The 17,703-nt window shown below is 37.9% G+C and overlaps 1 protein-coding gene across 5 annotated transcripts in view; it reads right to left on the reverse strand.

Moving 5' to 3' along the window:
• CARMIL1 (capping protein regulator and myosin 1 linker 1) overlaps positions 1–17,703 on the reverse strand; it is a 254,387-nt gene that overhangs the window by 60,702 nt on the left and 175,982 nt on the right. For all 5 annotated transcript variants that reach the window (XR_012157297.1, XM_073331850.1, XM_073331849.1 and 2 more), the window contains 6 exons: positions 15,872–15,965; positions 13,018–13,116; positions 10,514–10,642; positions 10,084–10,215; positions 4,607–4,782; positions 320–407 (listed from right to left, as the gene is read on the reverse strand). Coding sequence is in view for 4 of the 5 variants with exons in the window: in XM_073331850.1 (XP_073187951.1) it covers positions 320–407; positions 4,607–4,782; positions 10,084–10,215; positions 10,514–10,642; positions 13,018–13,116; positions 15,872–15,965 (718 nt within the window). In the remaining variant the exon portion in view is untranslated. The remainder of the gene's footprint in view (positions 1–319; positions 408–4,606; positions 4,783–10,083; positions 10,216–10,513; positions 10,643–13,017; positions 13,117–15,871; positions 15,966–17,703) is intronic.

Below are 17,703 nucleotides of genomic sequence, written 5' to 3' on the forward strand. Positions count from 1 at the left end.
CAATGCCTAATGTCTCACCGCGACAGCCAGTAGTTGTCTCCTTAACTAGTGACTATATGTTCTTGCAAAGCCATTTTTGGTTTCAGATGTGATAATTCATACAAGAGATAGTAAGGCAGCTAAATAATGCAGCTTCTTCTGTGGCTGTTTTCGCCTTAAACTAGGACTACTCACCTTATGACCATGTTTCAAATGACGCTGCTGATGAAAATTAGGCAGATTTAGAAATGCAGTTGTGAGAAGAAGAAAGTGAACAAGTCATGAATGCTGTGGTGCGGGTAAGACACCCTGAACTATTTGGACTGGTGCAAACACTCACCAGTTTATGATGGCAATGTGAAAGTGCATCCAGGATTTCATCCACAATTCGGTCAGATAGGAAAGACGCCACAGTCAGCTTCACTTCGCTGTGTGAACATTGAAAATGAGAACAGAGTAACTTTCAATTCACACAAGAGAACTTTGCCATCCCTTACAGCACTAGCTCTATGGGTGTGAAGATTATCTGTGAGTCTGCCACTGTCTTTGAGAATGAAACACAAGAAGGTGCAAGTAGAAGGACTGAACCCTTCAAAAATAACTCTACACAAGAACTCCTGGACCATTTTCAACCTGCTTCTAACATTTTTCTAATGGCAGAAACAAAAACATCTGGCTAAGGGACAACTTAATAAGAACTATATGGTCAGATTTGCTTACGAATAATACATGCGTTGATGTTAGAGAAGACAAATCTGGTCTGGAGTGAATTCAGACAGTCTTACCTGTTTAAGGCTTGTTTTACCTAACAATTAGTCTCTATACACATTGCCTTGTCTCCTTTTTGTACCCTTCTGTTAGCTAAATGACAACTGTATTGTTTCTGCAACCTGCCATCACCATTCCTGGGATGCAAACTGTTTGTGCTTTTGCTTTAAATAACTAGTTCCTGCCTTACAAATTTTGTTTCAGCCAGTCCCATGTATTTAGCATTCAACAAGCATGTGTGGAACACAGACTCACTGATAGATTTAACACGTCAGCGCTGTGTACACTGGGCTTGCCCCTTCACTGCAACGAGTATGAGTTACTATACTCTAGTTACTCCACTCGGGCACGCTTAGCTCTGGTTAGAGCAGCCACACTGCAAAAACACACTCAAGTCACACATGGTTTGTTAATCCTGCAGCTGGGAATGAGCCTCCCTGCCCAGGCAGACAGACTTGAGCTAGCACTAAATATAGTAGTGTGGACACTGTGGCTCTGATGGCAGCTCAGACTCTCACGCCCACCCGACACTCTGGGTCTGAGCTCAGGTTGCTAGGCTGAGTCTCTGTAGGAGCCAGTAGTAGTCCACATGGCTAGTTTTAGCATGCTAGCTCAAGCCCCTCTAGTGTGAGTCTGTTCGCCTGCGTTGGGAGACTCACTCGCAGCTGCAGTGTAGATATACCCGCAGAGTGACTTGATTAGCACACTGATTGGATTAGCAGTGGAGCTCATTTGAGCTGCAGCTTGCAGTGGCATCCTCAATCCATTACTAGCTTGTGTGTCAGCATCACCTCAGCTTCAAAACCACCCACTCCTCCCAGCATGGGCCAGCTAACAAGGATTTAAAACACCACTTATTTGACTTAGAAATGTGTGTTTGTGGATGGGAGTTGGGTTGTGTGCTTGCTATACCTCAGGCTAACACTGCAGTGAAGACAAGCCCACAGAAACCAACATTACATTAGATTTGTACTTGGTGTTGCGGTTTACCACTCTCTTTTCATGGAAATGAAACTTTTTTTTTCCAGCTTTGACTGTCATCACACAGACTCATAGAATATCAGGGTTGGAAGGGACCTCAGGAGGTCATCTAGTCCAACCCCCTGCTCAAAGCAGGACCAATCCCCAATTTTTGCCCCAGATCCCTAAATGGCCCCCTCAAGAATTGAACTCACAACCCTGGGTTTAGCAGGCCAATGCTCAAACCACTGAGCTATCCCTCCCCCCCAATCTTTAGATGGTGACTGTTCCGTCTACACACACACAGAGAAACGTTTCACTATTTGTTCTGGTGTTAGTAGTAGTAAGTATTCCCAGAGTGCAGAAGTCTCCAGAATTATACTAATTCATGGAGCCCAAATCTTGAAACAAACTCTAGGTAACCAACCAACATGCTGTAGGCAAAAGATGTACAGTGGCCCTTTTGAAGACATTAAATGGTTAACCCTTTGATGCCTTGAGTCAGAATTTCCCTAGGTTAAACTTCTCACAAAATGCAGAATTTAAAATTGGCTGCAGCAAGGATTTATTTATCTCTAACCCCCTTTATTTTCTTCCCTATTTGCAAGAAGAAATCTCACAGGGATGAATAAATACAAACTTTCTATTGTGACTGAATTTGTTTTCTGGCATGCCCAAGGCTCATTTTTACAATATAGTAATACCCTATTAAATAGAGAGATTACTATATTTACTGTATAATATTTCTGTAACAAAAGCTCACGGTTGTAATGATTACAACTTGGTTTCTGATATGGTAACATGGCAACGATTTGTAAACCTGTCAAACTTCCTAAATGAATAAATAGATTAAAAAATGTTTTCTGGTTGCTTTTGTCCTGTCTTGTTTACATTTAAAACCTGTATCGTTTTAACTATGTCAGCATAGTTAAAGCGTTAACACACATCCCACTCCGTCGTGAGGATGCAGTTTAACTCTCATAAAAATGCTTATTCTAATATGGCTTATTCTGGTTCGGCAAAACAAAATAAGTTAAACCAGTATAAAGTGCCTTACAACAGTATAGCTGCATCTACACCAGGGTTTTTACTGGCATAATGATGTCAACTTAAAAATTTTTTTTTAAAAATCACCCCTTCTCCCCAACTGACATAGTTATATGAGTAAGGCCTTAGCATAAACAAAGACAAAGACAAGTGTCCCAACAAAGAATTTGCTTGCTTTAGTAGATGGTCTGGTTCTTGGCTTTGTGATCTTTTCCTAATTGCATAAATCGGTATCAACCCACAAAACAGTTTAAGTTAACACACAAAGCTATGTTCCCTTTCTCTTTGCGTGCAATATGTACAAGCAATAATAGCAACAGATAGCAGTGACATCATAATGGAACCTAAGCGTGCCAGGTATTTTCAAAGGAGCCTCTGGGAATGCAGCACCCAATTCCTATTATAATGCAATGAAGTTCAGTTCTGAGCTCCCATAAACTCCTTTTGAGAATCCAGTCCCATTATAAGAGTTTCTGGTAAGAAAACAATGAGAGGAGAATTGGTCTGTATGCCTTCCGACCCATTAGATGGGACTGCCTTGTATTATATTGGTGCATAGTGTTAATATAACGTAGAAGAACATATGGCTGATATGCTTGAAAACCCCCACAGCTATTTACAACTTGTGACTCTAAAAAAGTCCTTTTATGGCCTTCATTAGTATCAGAAGGTGTAGCTAAGTCTGCAATATCTATGTTTTCAGCTGCTTATAACCTTTTATGACATTTCCTTGTGGGGCTGAAAATTTCCACGATTGGTCTCAAAGCAAAGGTCATTTAGTTTTGTTTTTTAAATGTGAGAAGGGAGGGAGGATCAAAAGAGAGAGAAGTTTCATTCATCTACTCTTGAACTTGACAAGAGTAATGGGGAAAAAAGCGCATGCTTCCCATTTAAAAACAAAATCTAAATACACTTGTTTAGCCATGGGTATTGAAATTTTACTGTGTTCTGAAAAGCTCACATACCTAAGTTTTAATGCTTTACAAATAAATCTCTCTTTTCCCATTGCAAAGATACAACCATCACAATGCAAAATGACATGCTTTTGCTATTAATCCTGCCTAGCAGAAAATTATCTCCATCGAAATGATAGCAACCATAAAGTCTTAAGTTTCCTACCTCCTGAACTTGACCATATAGTACGTCTTGTATATGCTCTGGTGTAAATTTAATAAAGAAAGAAAAATATAATAAAACTAGCTTGGAATCTCATCTTTCAGAAATAAATTACAAGTAGTTTAAAGTGCTATACCTGCCTCTGCATTCCCCTTCCAATTTTAGTGGCTTGAATATCCTATTTTCAAATGTTTAAATGTGTTTGTCTGATCCTTGTTGCTGTGCAAAACTCCCCCCCACATAAAAGGGTTACAGTGTCTTCCAATTAAATAGGGAGAACAGCAAAACCAGCAACACACAATATGCCATCAAATGCACAAAATAAAGTGGTAAAGTGGCCAATAGTATTTGTTATCTTCTAATTTCCTTCAGTTATAGTAATTTTAGGCGTTAGCAGTAACAACAGTAGATAACATATTTCAGACATATAATTTTTACGTTGATTGTGTCATTTAAAGCCACAGAAATAAGAAGGAAAATAGGCATACCAAATACTAGATTTGTGCTACATGATCCAATTAACTTTGTTGTAGAAACCTAAATATTTGCATTTCCTGGACCACGCCGATTGGCCTGTATGGTGACATACCAGTTTCTATATGAATTCTTACGTGGGAATGTTCAGGAAACATACTGATATACATATACACAAGCAACAAAGAAAGACAACTCAACACATGGCCTTTAACCATCTTCAGAGTATTTATGGACAGGTTTCATAGTGCTTTTAACATACCTAATTTTATTGAGGATATCAATTCCAGACTGCTCCAAGAGCACATTTTTAACAAAGGTACGTGGAATGGAAATCTTCTCGGTGCTGGCCTCAATCAGGTCTTGCCGAATGTGGGTCTTCTTCATCACATTCGGGCAAAGATTCTCAGCTGCGTCCACCATAGACTCAAGCAGCGCCTGCAGCACAAAGTGAGAGAAAACAATAAACACTCCCTCAGAAATTCCACAGCATTGCTTTAGTTGAAGGAGAGATCACAGCACTGTGTATGCTTACACATCTTAAAAGCATTTACAGAACAAAACTGAGAGGAACAACTTGCCTGATTTGATAACCAAACACATATTTTTTTTGTAAATATAAAAGTTATAACTAGGGAAAACTATATTTGGTTAATTACCAGAACAATGCATCTGTTCCCATTGCACACTCAGCACTACCTCTGCATTTTTAAGAAGCAAAAGAAAACTCTGTTGAAGAAGTCTAATAAACCCTCCAACGGTCAGCTAATCTGTGCTCTGACTCACAGTTTTCTTTCGCAGTCCTACCCTCCTTGTTTAAAAGGTGTCCAGAGTCTCCTCAGATGGGGATGGCGACAACTGTGAACTATTTCCTACTTCAGAAATAGGCAGAGGTACATTGCCTGAGAGGCGAGCAAGAATCTACCGGCAAGAATATCCAATATATACACACACACACACTAGGGCTGTCAAGCGATTAAAAAATTCATCACACGATTAAAAAAATTAATTTAAATTTATTTAAATATTTTTGGATGTTTCCTACATTTTAAAATATATTGATTTCAATTACCACAAAGAATACAAAGTGTACAGTGCTCACTTTATATTATTTTTGATTACAAATATTTGCACTGTAAAACACAAAAAAAATAGTATTTTTCAATTCACCGAATACAAGTACTGTAGTGCAATATATTGATCATGAAAATTGAACTTACAAATGCAGAATTATGTACAAAATATAACTGCACTCAAAAATAAAACAATGTAAACCTTTAGAGTCTACAAGTCCACTCAGCCCTACTTCTTGTTCAGCCAATCGCTCAGACAAACAAGTTTGCTTACATTTGCAGGATATAATGCTGCCCACTACTTGTTCACAATGTCGCCTGAAAGTGAGAAAAGGCGTTTGCATGGCACTGTTGTAGCCGGCATTGCCAGATATTTATGTGCCATGCTAAAGATTCACATGCCCCTTCACGCTTCAACCACCCTTCCAGAGAACATGCTGATTACGCCTGTTAAAAAAAAATGTTAATTAAATTTGTGACTGAACTCCTTGGTGGTGAATTGTATGTTCTCACTTTCAGGTGACATTTACATAAGAAGCAGGCAGCATTGCGTCCCGTAAATGTCAAGAAACTTGTTTGTCTTAGTGATTGGCTGAATAATAAGTAGGACTGAGTGGGCTTGCAGGCGCTAAAGTTTTACATTGTTTTGGAGTGCAGTTATGTAAAAAATAAAATTCTACATCTGTAAGTTGCACTTTCACGATAAAGAGATTGCACTTCAGTACTTGTATGAGGTAAACTGAAAAATACTATTTGTTTATCATTTTTACAGTGCAAATATTTGTAATAAAAAATAATAATATAAAGTGAGTACTGTACACTTTGTATTCTGTGTTGTAACGGAAATCAATATATTTGAAAATATGGAAAAACACCCAAAAATATTTAATAAATTTAAATTGGAATTCTATTGTTTAACAGTGTGATTAATCATCATTAATTTATAATATATATACATACGCGCGCACACACACACTAGGGCTTTTGATTAATCACAGTTAAATCACGTGATTAGCTCAAAAAAATTAACTGCAATTAAAAAATTGTGATTAATAATTTTGAATCACACTGTTAAACAATAGAATGCCAAATGAAATTTATTAAATATTTTTGATGTTTTTCCACATTTTCAAATATATTGATTTCAATTACAATACATATAAATATTCCAGTTGACATATAAATTAAAGCTTGACCTTTTAAAAAAAATATTTTCAGAGAAAGCACTTTTTAAAACCTATGCCCAAATTTTTAAATTTTTTTTAAAAAAAAACAAATAAGGGCTTTTGTGCTTCCCTGTTGGTGTTTAGAAGAGTCTTCCTTCCATGTGGCCTGAGAGCAAAGCCAGACGTGTGTGGACTGATCCCCACTGTCGCTCGTGCTTGCAATTTTATCACGTCTCAATAAATTAGCTGTTTTTCTTAAGGCCCAGCTTTTGGAATCAAGTGATTACACATGAGAATCTTAACTTTCATTAAAAAAAATAAAAATAAAAAAAAGAAAAGCTTCTAGCCCTCATGGTTGCAGAGAAAAGCTAGAAAATGTGAACACTAAAATCTCCAAAGCCAGGAGACAGAAATAAACTAAAATCTTATATACATAAGTGTGTGTGTGCGCATCTATCTACCTACCCATATCATGATTTGTAAGCCAATCCCATGATTTTTGAGGCCTGACTCAAGACTTGCGAATGTTTGGGCCTGGCAATACCATCATATCCCTCTAGACTCCTTCAATTTTTCTACATCTTTCCTAAAGTGTGGTGCCCAGAACTGGACACAGTACTCCAGCTGAGCCTCACGAGTGCCTAGGAGAGTGGAACAATTCCCTCCCATGGCTTACATACAACAATCCTGTTAATACACCTCAGAATCATATTAGCCTTTTTGCAGCTGCATCACATTGTTGACTCGTATTCAATTTGTGATCCACTTTAACTCCCAGATCCTTTTTCAGCAGTACTACCACCTAGCCAGTTATTCCCCATTTTGTAGTTGATTTGATTTTTCCCTTCTAAGTGAAGTACTTTGCACTTGTCTATATTGAATTTCATCTTGTTTAATTCAGACCAATTCTCTAGTCTGCCACAGTCACTTTGAATTGTAATCTGGTCCTCGAAAGTGCTTGCAACCCATCCCAGCTTGATGTCATCTGAAAATTTTAAAAGCATATACTCTACGCCATTATACAAATCATTAATGAAAATACTGAATTGTACCAGAGCCAGGATTGACTCTTGCGGTACCCTACTAGATATGCTCTCCCAGTCTGACAGCGAACCATTGATAACTACTCCTTTCATTGTACACCTACCTTATAATAATTTCATCTAGACCCCACTTCCCTAGTTTGCTTATGAGAATGTCATGCAGGATTGCGTCAAAAGCCTTACTAAAATTAAGATAAGGTCTCTTCTGGTCTTAAAATCTATGAGACAGGTGTTTCTGAGGAGGATTGGATGAAGCAGTCCCCTGGGCCATATAAGAGTCTCTTCTCTTGCTTCAGGATCTTATGTCTTGCCTGAGGTCTTCATTGGCTGAAAAAAGAACCGTTGGGTTCCTTGCATCAGCAGGTGACTTTGCCTGGCAGTGATACTCTGCAGGAACTTGCAAAGTATTTTCTAGGAACTCAGCTGTGATTTCTAACTCAGCTGTGATTTCCCTTGCTGACTCTCTAACTTCAAGCTGCTTATTCTTCTTCCACTCCTTCCTTCACCTCCCCTACCTTCCATTTCAGGGAAAAATCTCATTTCCCATTTATTCAAAGGTTCTTTGGTGACCTTTTCCAACTTCCACTGGCTACTTCCCGAAAAGGTGTGCTCTTATTGCTATGGGAACTGAAGTCAAAACCAGAGCTCCAAAATATTTCTGGCACAGTTTCTGTCCTGAGGACAATATGCCAATAAGGCCGATTTACATAAGCCTCCTATTTAGGTTCACAAACAAATGGTGAACACCAGGAGAGTTCTTGAACTAGCAGAAACAATCCAAGAGAACAAAAAAAAAAAGATTAATCCCCTTCTCAAATTAAAGAAAAAAAATAGTCTTCAGCCTGACCTGGAAGAATGACACCTAAGTATATATAGAGGAACTTCACTTCGTCGCTATCTATAAGGCACCTAGCAGCAAATAGAAGTAATTGTAAAAGGATACTAAACTTGACCTAAAAAACTGCCATTTGCTTTAAAGATGTGTAAGCATAAATGCCTCAGTCTTAAACCACAATACAACCAAGCAATGCTTCTGTAAATGAAATTCTAAATGTAGCTTTTCTTTGACAAGGCTGTTTAAAATGCACAGGACTTACTTAAATGCATCAGTCCTGCACAGAGAACAGAACTGATTATGCATATTTCAATGACTAAGCCTGGAAACTCTACAGTCAAGAACCCTGTGGAGAGATTCGCTTCACCTCTACAAGCTCTTATGCAAAAAGAGATTTAAAATAAAAACTGATACATAGAATCCTCACCTTATTACGCATAAAGGGGAGAGGGGAACAAAATAGTCTATAACCCACAACATTTTCCTCCTCATTACTAATTACTTTTCCTAAATTAAAAAAGTTAATGTGCTATTATTACTGTTCTTCATTACATTCCCACTGACTAAAGCATTTATTTTTGTCTCAAAAGTCTAATCTGCATTTTCAGATTCTTTGATAAATTTAAATATAGCCAAACATAGCCTGGCTGCTTACTGGTGAATAGGACAATGGTATGAACAGGTTAATCCCTCCCCACCCCTAACAACATTCTTATACTTTTCAAATGCTCCTTCACAGAATTGAAAAAATCTTCTACCTTGTCCCTTTGCTGGATCTAATGTAGATCTCTTTTTTTAAACATATGAACTATGTGGGATGCACTTCTCTTCCTCAGCTCCTTTAACTATAGCACAGAACCTAGTATATAGTTTCAAATGATTAAGCAGGTGGGAAGCTGAGTGATTGCGGATCATTGGGGATTAATTCCTACTTGAAGAATTGCAGGTTTGGTAAGAAACATTTAAAAGGATCCCCCTTGAAAAGATGGACAGCAACTGACTGGGAGCTCCTAGAAAGAAGCCTTGTGGTAAAGACATGCAAGCAAAAAGACAGAAGTGAAATTGGTGGGACTGATTTACAGACCAAGTTTCTGCTGATAGATCTTCCCTAGCAGCAGTCTTCTCCGCACATGGTGCTCACAACTTCCACTCCATTGGGGCACCCAGACTGGCAAGTACATCCTAGAAAGTTTCTAGGGGCTTTCTAGGGTGCCTGGGAGATTCCCTCATTCAGTATAACTCTCCTACAGTCTCAGCTGCAATCTAAAAGTTGCCCTCCTCTGGCAAAACCACAAGACAGGGTGGAAGTGCCAATACCTGGCTTGATACAAGGTGGTGTACCCTCCTCCTTTTCTTTCTGTGCCAAACATTTAAGTGAATTTTGTACTTCTTACTAAGAAAAATGTCTTAGTGATTAGCCACCCAGGCAATAAGCACATAATATGCCAAAACCAACATCAAGAATATAACTGAAGTTTGATGGGTTTTCTAGTTCTCATAACGTGCATGAGATATACTCTTTTGTTCACAATAGCAATGGAAAATCGTGATGCAATTGCACACCACTGTTTAGTTATCATTTGTATATGCAAGGTATATTAGAAAAAACCCTACATGCAGACCTTAAGTTGTTCATCCACAACCCTCGTGACTTCCCCAGCCATGGATTCCAGTGTCTCCTGTATCGGATTGGATAATGAGTCATTCACTCCTGCCCAAGAAGCTCCACCAAGATGGTACAGATTTGGTAATAGCTGTAAGATAGATATAACAACTTTAAAAGTTAGCTTTCAGCCAACTACCGTCAATCCTGAACTGATGGAAATGACTATATTCATTTAAATATTTATTGAAAGTTCATTTTTAAATAATAACCAGTTCATATACTCTGAAAAATACTCTCATGTGATACATTATTATAAGCCCTGGAAAAAGAGAGGGACTTTGTATGTAATTAAGTGCTTTGCTGAATCAGGGTTATAGTTCTTTTACAAAGCTTTTTATACTAGCCTCCTCAGCACAACCAAATATTAAATGCTCAGCAGGGCTTACTGTTTTGGAGTTCTTAGCATCCCGCATAAGCCTTTCTGCGGATTTCAGGTCTTCCTGTACAGCATCCACACCACAATTTCTTAAGGAGTTGAGATGATCTTGCACTTTAACACATATTCTGTCAATCATCTACTCAGAACAAAAGAAAAAAACGAAGAGGAAATAGCAGATGTAAAAGTAGATAAGGGGTTAAATTGCAAAGAAGTGATGCTGAACAAACAAAAAGTTAAATATCAGTCTTTGTGGGATTCAGCCCAGATTCCAAATCAAAATGAACCTGGTGGGAATTGCTGTTGGGATGCAAAAGTACTAGGAAAGCATGATCAGAGTCTGTGTGTGTACATACGTTCCTGGTTTAAAAAATTTACATATATTTCTTACTATAGTAAAAAAGGTCCAAACAAACCACCACCACATTATTTATTTATTATTAATTATTATTAATTTTGTTTTTCCCCACAGCTGTAAGTTATCTTTTCAGGGTTGGGGTGGGGTTGTTTTGTTTTTTGGCATGGCACAAAAACACTGACCAACCATAAAACTCGGTGTGAAGGTTACTGAATTGTTCCAAGAACTTGGACACAGTAACACTAAGCTCCCCCATGACCAGTTCAAACACTAGCAATGATTTCTATTGTCTGAACAAAACATTACTGTGTAAGCATTGGGAATTTCTTTCGCACAGTAGATATTTTCAGTCACAAAGAATACTCATTTGGGATCTGTGGCTACCAAAGCAGAAAGCTGCCCCAGATCTTTCACAAAGCACTATATCAAGCTTTATGTATTTGAATCACATGCTCAATACTTGTTTTCAATACAAAATATTCCAAGCACAGAGTGGGAAGGTAGTGTAGGTGTGCCTTTATGAGATGGGCAAGACAGACCAATATGCCTGGCAGGCATGAGCCACATGTTCTGTTTAACAGTCACTTGTGACTAAAGGAATCGGGGGTGTGGCCAGGAAGCACTTATAAAAGGACAATACAGAGAGTTTAAGTGAATTCATTAAAATTGGTATCCACCTAACAAGTTGAAACCCCAACCAAGTACGTGCCTGATCATGTAATATTTGTAGATTCAACATTTTTCAAACTGCAACTAGTACAGCAGTGCGTCCACAGCACCTTCTTTCTTTGCTGCTCTATAGTGCTTCTCCTCTTCAAAGGGCTTTACAAACAACTAAATAACTATTAGACTGGGGGGAAATTCCATTGCTGGGATAATTAAAAAAACTGGACTGGACAAATCAACAGAGAATATACTGGGGGAATAATCATGCAGTGACACAGGATGAACTAGATTATTCACTCCTGATCACATACCATATAGGAGTAATTTATATATAGCATAAAAATAGTGAAGATGAACTCCCTTGAGGTTCCGTAGTTACACACGTTTATATATATTGAAGAGAGTGTGTGTGCTTTTATTCTGGGGAAAAAAGGGAAACGGTTAAGTTGTAAAAAGATCTAAACAATGTCACAGGAAATTATTTACATGAAAACGATGCTAATGGACTAGATGAATGACAACTAAAATAAAATAAAAAGACATTGCCTTTGCAGTTTTTAATGCCAGTACATCCTTGTGCATCATTTTCTCTGTTAAGAGGGTGGAAAATTGTTTCAGGCTCTAATAATACAATGTTGTCACATTTGATTTGTCATATAATGGAGCGAGAAGAAAAAACTTCTGAATCACAAGTCAGAAAAAGATTGTACAGAGAAAATAAGGAGAGGCAATCGTTTTACTGGTTACACTAAGGATTAGAATAAGGCTGCTCTGCTCCTCCATTTGCTTTGGAGTTTCACTGGAATACCAAGCGGCTAAGAGAGTTTCAAAGTAAAAGCCATTTTGTCATATCCATCTTCTGCCACCTTGCCCTGGTGGTGTATCGGGGATGTAAACAACCTGTAAGAAGCCAGGAAAGACTTGCTCGGGGGCAGGCACTGTATTGGGCTGCCAAGGATCACCCTACACCCCGTTTGCTGGCCCTCCTGCAAGCTCTGGTGTAGGAGGTATGCCACGGTGGGAGGTGCCAGAGTTATAGCACTTGCCATCAAAGCCACCCTGGCTTCGGTTGCACTAGAGCACCACTCATAACTTTCTAAGTTACACCTGGGCCTTTTTAGCCCATGCAGCAGCCCAGAAGCTGGAGAGCACAAAGGGAGCTTAAAGTCACCCTTTTCCTCACTGCCTCAGGGCTGAATCTTCTGTACTGCACCTCCTGGAGGCACAGCAGAGAACATGATACACACTCTCTCTCTCACTCAATTTAGGCTTTTGCACAGCACCTGTCCATGTAGCACATAGGTGCTTCTGCAAAAACTTGGTCTTTCTGCAGCTTCCATAGTGCAGAATTTGGCAGAGACAACTTTTTTTGAAAACCAACCAGGCTGTCAAAGCCAAATGTTTCTTTCAGCCGGTGTAAACAGAACAATTTGGCCCGGAGGCAGTCATTTAATACAGGAAGAGCTATCAGCAAAGCACAAGGCTCTCACCTGTTGTGTGGTGCTGGTGACGATGCCCTGCTGCAGCCTGTATGCCTGCTCCTGTAGGTATTTTCTGGTCTCATGATTACGAAGCAAGTAGTTTTCTATCTAAAAGTAAAAGTCAGATTAGGATACTGCTTTTACTCTCCCCATCTTTCACTTTCAATATTTCTCTTTCAAGTAAACTTTTACTATCTAGGTGCTGATTCAGAAAGTTAGTTAAGCATGTGAGTAGTCCCACTGACTTCAAATGGGATTTTTCACTAATTTAAAGTTAGGCATGTGCTTAAGTATGTTGCTGATTTGGGGGCCTTGAAGAGTTATAAAGTTAAGAGCTATTAGGAGCAAATAAACAAAAAATAAAACAATTAACACCCTTGATCCACCTCAACATATACCTAACATTTTTCATGTGATATTTAAATATTCTATGTAGTCCTCTGCAACTAGGAAACAAAGTGAGAACACATCTTCACATCAGACAGGTAAACCTAAAAAACACCATTGGGAAAAGTGAGAACAAATACACTTGCAGAAAATTTAAAAAACAAATACTGCTTACATATTTTTATAATAGCACTTCTATGCTATCATAGCTAGGGCTGTCAGCTGTGCCAGGATAAACCCCGGCTTTACAGTATTGTATAAAAGTCATTGATTTCAAGTTACAATATTTCTAACAAGCATCCTGGTGCATGAGCATTTTTTTGTTTAAAAAACAAAGCTACAAATCGTTAAAATATCTATTTGGACTTTAATTGTTGGCCCACTAAAATGTCCCATTTTAGGTGTTTGCTTTAGAACATCTATAAGTTGTAAAATTTGGCTTGGTGTTTTGAATAAATTTGGAGGGCTCTTTACCCATTTTGCCGATGAAGTGTTCTTGATATGGCCAATTATTTATTTTTACACATTTAACGTTCGAAAGTTGTCTAAAGGGGATGAGCTACCATTTTTCTCTCTCATTAAAATATTGTCTTTAACACCATGATGATCTATACTAGAAATTAGATGCATACAAGATACTGTACACATTTCTTTTACAACTACTCAAGCTATTGTGAAAAGCTCAAACGACAACTTAAAGGATAATGTGCACTTTAAAGTAAAGATGGGTCAATAACTAATTTTTCAATTCACTGTCAGTTCTGAAAGGAAAAAGAAAAAGAAAAAGAAAAAGTTCAGATTTGGTGAAACCAAATTCCACTATGAATAACCATGAATAGGCATTGGGCCAAGGAAAAAAGAGCAAAATGACTCTAGCCTGGTGGTGGGAAACCCATGTTCAAGTCCCTGCTTCAAAAACTAATTATTTATACAAAGTGAAAGAGCTTCAACAGGAGATTGAGAGAGACCCACCCAGTGACTTGGGCACTCTCCTGCAATGGGGGAGACTCAAGTTCAAACCCCTGCTCCACATCAGGCAGAAGGGGCATCTGAACCTGGATCTCCCGTATCTCAGGTGAGAGCTCTAACCACTGGTCTAAAACTTATAAATTGGCCACCACCACCTTTGCTTTGTGGGTGGCATCTAAGTCCCCACAAAAAATATTTGGGCCAAAACTATTCCGTGAATTCATGTCAAATTTGCAAATAATTTTGGATCCACTAAAACAGCATTTTTCAACAAATAAACTATTGGCCTGAAAAATTTCACCCAGATCTACTTTAAAGATGACTGTACTTTTTTTTTATTGTTTTTGTTTCTTCATGATGTATAAAAAAAATGCCTGAAAAGTTGTTTAATAACAAAAGAAGCCAAACAAACTGAGGTCTTGTATATCCTGTGAATAAATGTTAAACTGAGAAAAGAAAATACTTCATATATAGTGCATTATTAAGCCATAGAACTCATTGCCACAAGATAACATTAAGGCCAAGAGCTTCTTTAGATTTTGAAAAGATCTCCCTTTTTCTTGATAAAAGGAATATCCACTGTTATGAAAATATTATAATCTGTCTAACGTAAGGGATATAAGCCCATATGCTTCAGGTGTTAAAAAAGAAGCAGAATTCAGACCATCCATGTACATCATCAAGGAAAAAAAAGCAGTATTTTTCGATTTGAAGATCACTTAACAGAAAGGTTTTTGGCTCGTAAGGATCACATACTTACATTACTTAATCACAGCTTTGTGAGTTTTTATGCCCCCAGCCTTATTTTAAAAAAACCCAACTCATTAAAAAGTTGCAGACCATGTTTTTTTTTCCTGATAGACAAGATGACTCCTGTAGAGCCTGCATGACTGACTGTATTAAAAGTTGGGAGTTCTATAATCCATGAGATTTAGACAGCTACAGACAAATTTTTGCCAACATAGTCCTTATCCAAGAGATCACTTCAGTTAAATTAATTTTTGATGGTGTGTGTGTGGTGTTTACGTAACGTGAACACATCAAGTAAATATGCTGATATCTACCCATCAAATTAAAAACGAGTCTACATTCCACAACAGCCTCTCTCAGTCTTTTGTGTCTTGTACTGTGCTGAGTACTCTCTGCGCTTCAACAGCAATAAAATGCACAAAACCATCTAAATACACAGAAATACACACACGTGCCAATTTCTAACCATATACATGCGCGCGTGTGCGCACACACACAGTTTAATCAGTATTTCCTTATTTTGTGGTTCGTTGTTATTAAGCCATTGCATTCTATGGCTCAGCTCAAATGAATCATTTTGAACACAGAGCCTTCCATGCAGTTATGATTCTTGATTACCATAACCTGTCCACACGTTCATGCATGTCCATGTAAATGAAATACTCAATGAATCTAGCAAAGAATTCTTACTCAGCCAATTTACAACCACATGAAGTTATTACTCATTTTTTCTGAGAGTGAATTGTATATGTAATACCTTTTGCAGCGCCTCCTCTGTTTTTTCAGGGTTTGTTTTAAGTGCTTGAGAAGCATCATTCATAGGTATTGGCATGAACCTTAAAGTATAATTCCTAAAACAAAATAAAAAAACCAAACCTTTACTGTAATGAGAGACAATAATCTAATTACTACATATAATTATAAGGCATAAAGTAGCAAATAAAGTCAGCTCCTACTTTTTTTTGCCAATAATTCTGTCCCTGATTTTGTAAACACTTGCACATGTCTGTAACTTTACTTCCATGAGCAGCCACACTAAAGTCAAGCACATGCATATTTGCAGGAATGGAACCTTACTCTTCTTTCTAGTTAGATATAGGGGGAGATTTTCAAAGATACAAAGGTTCTGCCTCTGAAAGTCCATGGGAGCTGGGCACTTAACTTCCTTTTGTGCCTTTGAAAATTTTCCTCCTATATCTAATTAGAGAGATAAAGATATTTATACACTAGGTAAAGATATGGACTTTCAAGGGGAGTTGGATGACTAGGCTGCCGTTTATGTTTTTGAAAACTTTCCCCCCGGGAGTTGGGTTACCTTTTTTTCTACTTACAAGAAAGACCAGGAATTATCAGCTCCTATTGAATGGAAATAATCAGAAAGAAAGAGAGAATTCCAAACACGGGTGTGAAATTCACTATTTAACATATTACTATATATGCAGCTACTTGAGCTGCAACTAATTGCTGCATTTTTCTTTAATAGCAATTGCCAAAACGTATACAGCAGCAACCACAACCCAATATTATTTTATATAATTATTTCCTATACTTTACTGCCTTATCTTTCAAAAGAATTGTCCACACCACAAAAGCTTGTGTGTCTCCATGTGCTATAGAATAGTCAATAACTGGCCCTCCATTAGGATGGACTATTTTTAAATATCAGAGATAACAGACCTCAAGATGGATAGTTGCTATGGAAGCTGTTGAAAGTACCTGGCAGGGGGGAAAAAGGCTCTTTTTTTAAAAAAAATGTGGATTTCGAGCAGCGGTTTGTCATTTACTATAGCACGTTCAGTGCAGTCTATAATTACTAGTGCTTATATGCTACAATCAATAAGCAAAGGCTTGAGCCCCCAGGACAAGAAAAAGATATGAAACACAAGGAGACTCCATGGGTATAATCATGAGGCTAGAACTTTAGATGAACAGCATCTTATGAAAAATTCCATAATCCATTTATTTCCCGACACACAAAACTGTTCTGGAATGTTAATTTATTTTCATCTCTGAATTAAACTCTAGGGGGAAAAAAAGAATTTAAAGCTTGCACGAAACTTTGATCATCAGACCAACCAATATTTATCCTCACACTCTACTTCTCTTTTCTTGGCTTCCTTTGAAGTCTCAAACATCCCTTCATGCTTGTTATTTTCCTTCTTCAAGCTCCATTTTTCTCTAATAACAAGAACAGCTTTCCCTAATAACTCATTAATCCAATAAAGTCCATTTCCAGGTTTGAAACACGTGTTGCTTTGCTTATCCAGTGTATTATTACACTCCCTACCAATAAACCTATATTAAAAGAATTGTTAAGTTTTGCAGAGAAGCACTCAAAGGCCAGGAAACGCTGAAGTGAAGGATGTCCATAGAACCCTACCTCTGCCCCTTTGTATCACACATTACAATAATCCTACATGATATTGTTATATGCTATGTTTTCTCCAGGACTCCTGCTCCATACTGCAGAGTTACTGCAATAACATTCACTGTTTACTCTGCTCTAACAGGAATAGGTTTATGGTCAGTTTATACTTCCAGTCTTGTGATCTGAACTGGATACCACAGGCAAGGGAAGAGTCCCAGCTC

This window comes from Lepidochelys kempii, chromosome 2 (assembly GCF_965140265.1).
Source record: "Lepidochelys kempii isolate rLepKem1 chromosome 2, rLepKem1.hap2, whole genome shotgun sequence".
In the NCBI taxonomy this organism is placed as follows: domain Eukaryota; kingdom Metazoa; phylum Chordata; order Testudines; family Cheloniidae; genus Lepidochelys; species Lepidochelys kempii.